Source organism: Arachis ipaensis, chromosome B07, assembly GCF_000816755.2.
Source record: "Arachis ipaensis cultivar K30076 chromosome B07, Araip1.1, whole genome shotgun sequence".
Lineage (NCBI taxonomy): Eukaryota > Viridiplantae > Streptophyta > Magnoliopsida > Fabales > Fabaceae > Arachis > Arachis ipaensis.
This window is the reverse complement of record NC_029791.2, coordinates 100377083-100382544: the sequence shown is the minus strand read 5'-3', so window position 1 is coordinate 100382544 and position 5462 is coordinate 100377083. Positions and strand designations below refer to the sequence as shown.

General features: G+C 35.4%; 1 protein-coding gene across 2 annotated transcripts; it reads left to right on the top strand.

The window, feature by feature from the left end:
- LOC107609818 (probable nucleoredoxin 2) lies at window positions 8-4766 on the top strand. Of its 2 annotated transcripts, none has more exons than XM_016311859.2 (3): window positions 8-401; window positions 2606-3103; window positions 3703-4766. In XM_016311859.2, the coding sequence occupies exons 1-3, from the start codon at window positions 69-71 to the stop codon at window positions 4339-4341; spliced, it is 1470 nt and encodes a 489-aa protein (XP_016167345.1). In that variant the 5' UTR covers window positions 8-68; the 3' UTR covers window positions 4342-4766. The 2 variants fall into 2 exon arrangements, with proteins under 2 accessions (XP_016167345.1, XP_020961747.1); XM_021106088.1 differs by lacking the exon at window positions 8-401 and adding an exon at window positions 555-2143.

Genomic DNA, 5462 nt, shown 5'->3' with positions numbered 1-5462 from the left:
TCGCGGGTGCGGATGAATGCTACGTGTGAAGGTGTTGATGTGTGATTTGTGGATGTGCATAGGATGCAATGATGTGGAAAGAATACGGTTCCACTTATATGGAATATAAATGTCGGAAGAGGAGAGTATGGGAAGTTCTTCTTCCACTCTCCTTTTACAGTGCCTTCAATTTCAACCATACACTGATATCAACAATATATAATATCAAAGCTAATTTAAGAAAGAGAAAGAGAAAGAGAAAGAGAGAAAGAGTGATGAGGACGGTGATAATGAAGGAAGGAACTCATGAAGGTGTGGTGAAGGATAATGGTAACTCGGATGAAGTTTCAAGCTATAATAGATTCTCACAACTGCTTTCTTCCAAAGATCGTGATTTTCTGCTCTCTCCAACGGGGACTCAGGTTTTTTCTTTCCCCATCTTTCTCTACCTAGTTTCGTCCATCGGGTAATAGCCGAAAACGAAAACCAAACTATGCTCCTAAGCTACTACTACTACTTCTTCTTCTTCTTTAGTTCCAAGTGTTATTTTGGGACGGTGGTCACTGCTGGTCAGTTCCCTCCACCCTCTTTTTCATCATCTATTTTATTTATTTATTTTTTCTGATCTTTATATATCTATTATTGTGATATATATGATTGTGTGAAGCTCCTTCATACATCTTCGCCGTTGGCTTCATTTGCTTCTCCATAACCGTTTAGCTTTTATTTATACTTGGCCGGAAATTATTAACATGAGCTCCCTCAGAAATTAATTGGATGATAATAATACTCAAGAAATTTATGCATAGTAAATATTAATAGTATGATTATTTACAAATCACTGTGTGCAATTCTTGTCTAAGCTGCTTTTGTATTTGTCTTAATTTGCTGAGACTTCTATCTGATGTAGTTTTTTGTATAATTATTTTAATAACATCTTAAAAGATATAGAAAAGAGAAAATTTGTTTGCTTGGTAGGCTTTGCCGCGGTGGCCGATGGTGGGTGACCTTATTATGTTGAATCGCCGCGTGAAGTAAATAAGAGAAAAATATTTAAATTTCTATCCTTCATATTCAAATAATCCTTACAATATTAAATTATATTGGTCATCGAGATATTATATTACCAAGAGCCGGAACTTTGTCTGTCATCTTTTCCCTGGCAGATTTTGGCACAAGCTTCCCGATTTATGTATTCACATACTATAATTCTTGAAATTATTTATGAAATGGATGGATAGAAGCTAGCTCTAGAAGAGTCTATATGATGAATCTATATTCCAATTAAGTTCTAGATTATTAGGTTTTTAAAATTTATTAGTATTTTGACAAAATGTTCTCAATTTCAAAAAGTGGCTGGTTATAGCTTGCTTGATGATCCTGGTCAGCTGAAGACGTAAATAATTATTATAGTATCTACTGTATATAAATTATGAATCACAGAGGTAAAAGTCTTCTCTAGATAGAATACTTTGATTAAAAATAATTCTTCTTTATATTTTATGTACTGAATATATACCCCGCCAAGTAAGAAGGCGTACCCGTTTTAGTCCTTTTCACCGCCCAAACAAACGGGGTAGCTAGCTGGCTATTTGGATATAAATAAACTATTGAGAGAAGCAGGTTTCATCTTTTGCTGTGCTGCATAAGGGACCATTTGTCCTTTATCTACTTATCTTGACATACAACAGTGAATTGCCATCATTTTTTTCCTTTTCATTCTTTGTTATTTTAGGAAACCATCCTAAACAAAATTAATTAAACCATAGATTGCATTCACTTTCTTAACACAAAGGTTGTGTTTACTTGTTTCGTTTAGAGCTAAACTAGCTTCGGTTGCTTCCATTTCTTAATTAGTTGTTAGATCTTAATAAGATGCGAGGAAGAGGCAAACGCACTCACGAGCTACACATGGCCAATGTTTGATAGTTCTTTTCATTATGTGATGGTGAGTTCCTTCGATGTTGCTTTCGTGGAGGACCGAGCATCCCAGGCGAAGGACAAGTGTCACCTAAACCGTTCATCTAGCATTTACTCTTTGCTTTGTACACGTGGCCTATTATTGCCTACAAACAGTGGGCCATTTCGGTGCCATGTCCCTTTCGTGAATCTGGAAGGGACTCGATTCTATCCGCTTCTCTTCTCTTCCCTTCTTAGTACCTCGGTACCTCCTACTTTTATATCATGATAAATGTATATACAAGATATGTACTACCTCATTTTTTCGTTATATTTCAGGCCGTTAGTTCAAACTCTCCTAAACTCAAAGTAGTAGCAAGGATTATTATATTTGGCAATTTTGTGATTATAATTGACACCAGGCCACTACCTCTCATGAATAAGCATTCATAATATGTTCATGTGTGCGTATTAGGGATATTTAATGTTTTTAACGTGTTACATGTGCACCGCTACAGGAGCATATGAATATCAATATTTAGTTTCTTGGTTAGCACCTAGCTAGCATCTAGCATTACTTATTTTGCAACGTAATTCTGAGTTGTACTTGAACAAAATTTAAGGATTCATTGTAAGTAAGTAATCACTAGTAATAACAGTTAACAATTGTGGTAAGAATTGGAGCGTAAAAAGCTAATAATTGCTATTATATATGTGGTGGGTACAGGTGAAAGTTTCTGATCTTGAAGGAAAAGTAGTGGGCCTATTTTTCGGTGCCAACTGGTACCCACCATGCCGTGGATTCACCCAAATGCTAGTTGGAATCTACGAGGAGCTGAAAAGCAGTGTCCCTCAACAATTTGAGATTGTGTATGTGTCCTCTGACGAGGATTTGGACGCCTTTAATGGCTTCTATGGAACCATGCCGTGGCTTGCAATTCCATTCTCAGATTTGGAAACGAAGAAAGCCTTGAACAGAAAGTATGACGTGGAAGGCATTCCATGCTTGATTATGTTGCAACCCGATGGAAGCAAAGACGATGCGACAATTCGCGATGGGGTTGAACTTATATATCGCTATGGAATCCAAGCTTATCCTTTTAGTAAGGAGAGGTTGGAGCAGTTGCACGAGCAAGAGAGAGAGAAGCGTGAGAACCAGACTCTCACTAATTTACTTGCTAACCAGCATAGAGACTATGTTTTGGGCCAATCCGGACTCATTCAGGTAAACCGCTCTAATTATTTCTTCATATCCTTTTGCACTTGTTCAGTTGCTTGCATGCTACTGTTCCAAGTTCCAACTAAGCTTGTTTATAGCGACTAGTATATATATATATAACAATTTCCTTGTATTCTTTTAGTTATTATACTCACTTCGTGAAAATATAATTGTAACATTACATTTTATTGTACGGATTATTTTAATGTGACAATTAATGACGTAGGGAATATCAAAAAAATATAATTAGGTAGAAATTAGAAATATGTTTTCAATTTGTGATCTTATTACCAAATATTTTTATATGATGCTATTTGTATACTAAAATCAATAACTCAATAATATAAAATACATGTTAGAATATAAATATATATTAAAATAAATTAAATTACACGTATTTATATATAAATTGATTTTAGTATATAAATAATATCTGAGATTCTTACTCTAGCTAGCTAGTTGCTTCAGTAGATTGGCCATATTTATTCCCAACCTAGCTTATAGAACCCATTTATACGTAGGTTGACCTGGAAATAAATAAACTCTTGGTAGTTTGGATTCTATCATTTGTTTGTTTAACAGAAGGGTTGTTAATCAAAAAACAGGTACCTATTGCATCTTTAGTGGGTAAAACTGTTGGACTCTACTTTTCAGCGGAATGGTGCGTGCCATGCGCGAAGTTCACTCCGAAACTAATTTCCATTTATCACAAGATCAAGCAGGAGCTAAGTGAAAAGGGTTCAGAGGAAGACTTTGAAATAGTGCTGGTTTCCCACGACCGTGACAAAGCATCATTTGACTCTTACTACGGTACCATGCCATGGCTAGCTTTGCCTTTTGGGGACCCAGAGATCAAGAACCTCGCTAGGCACTTCGATGTGCAAGGGATTCCTTGCTTGGTAATCATAGGTCCCACTGGTAAAACCATAACGGGGCACGGGAGGAACTTAATAAACTTGTACCAAGAGAATGCATACCCTTTCACCGGTGAGAAAGTGCTACAGCTGGAGAAACAACTAACTGAAGAGGCGAAGGGGCTTCCGAGATTGGTGCGCCATGAAGGGCATAGACATGAGCTGAATTTGGTGTCTGATGGGAATGGAGGTGGGCCATTCATATGCTGTGTGTGTGATGAACAAGGATCTAATTGGGCCTACCAGTGTCTCGAATGTGGCTATGAAGTGCATCCAAGGTGCGTTACTAATGCTCCAGAACGTGACAATAATGTCGTCGTGGGAAGATGACACCCCTAGCTAGGCCTAGTGGTGCTATGCATGCTGATGATAATGCTGATGATGATGGTGATGATTATGATGATGATCATGGTTGATTACATTTAGTTTCCTGTGTCAGTGGCCAACAAAGAGGGTATAGTGAACCCTTGAGTTATATTTGTCCTAATCTATTTCACGGATTGAGATTCTCTTTTAGAATTGATTATATAGGATTTACATTTTATGTGTGGCTTTTCTTCTTGTTGCTATTATATGGAAAAGGAAAGTGACTTTGCTTCTACCAAAAGAATTGGAGACAAAGAGAGGATGAGAGTGACAACAGAAAGGAGATTAAGAAACTACATGTGCCTTGTGACATCGAATAATGACTAGAATTGTGGTTAATATGCTGCGAATTTTTAATTGAAGTGATATGAAAATTGACCTTAGAGAGGCCTTTATGTTTTTGACTAAACAATAGAAGACAATTAATCTTTTTACTGCCTTAAAAACTTGATTAAGATGAACGTTAATAAAGTTAAAATTTTATATACTATTTGAGTAAAATATAAATTTTACTGTTTTTTTAGTAATAAAATCTAATTAAATTAGTCTAAAATCAATAAAAATCAGCTGTCTACACATTTCAACTCTCCACTAACTTGAATATTTGTATCCCCGTTCTTCTTTTATTTTTCAGCGTGTTTCCTTCTCATCGTCATTTTTTTATTGATGTTGTTATTCTTTGCATTTTTTTTCTTTTTCTACTCCTTTTACTGGAGCATTATGAAAATGTGAAACAAGAAGAAAAAGAAATTTTCTTCCTTCTCTTTCTAGTATTTTGCAACATTATGAGAATGTGAAATAAGAAAAAGATGATGATGGTGATGACAATGACGAAGAAAAAGAAGAGGAAGAAGATGAGAAAGAAGAAGAGTTTTGAATTATGTAAAATTTCTTAATTTTTAACTATGACATAGGAACTTTTTTATTTTGACACCGGAATTTTTTAATCATTACATAGAAATTTTTTAACCGTATCATTTCCAACTAAATGAGGTACTTTTCTTATCATTAAAATAGTTGGATGATATTGATTTCATATATAAGAGGTTTGGCCATTTTGATGTTATTTACAATAAATTAATATA

Coding starts and splice junctions, on each gene's coding strand:
- LOC107609818 (XM_016311859.2), top strand. CDS start 69: ATGATGTGGAAAGAATACGGTTCCACTTATATGGAATATAAATGTCGG. Junction 402..2,605: donor TCTCTCCAACGGGGACTCAG/GTTTTTTCTTTC, acceptor TGGTGGGTACAG/GTGAAAGTTTCTGATCTTGA. Junction 3,104..3,702: donor GCCAATCCGGACTCATTCAG/GTAAACCGCTCT, acceptor ATCAAAAAACAG/GTACCTATTGCATCTTTAGT.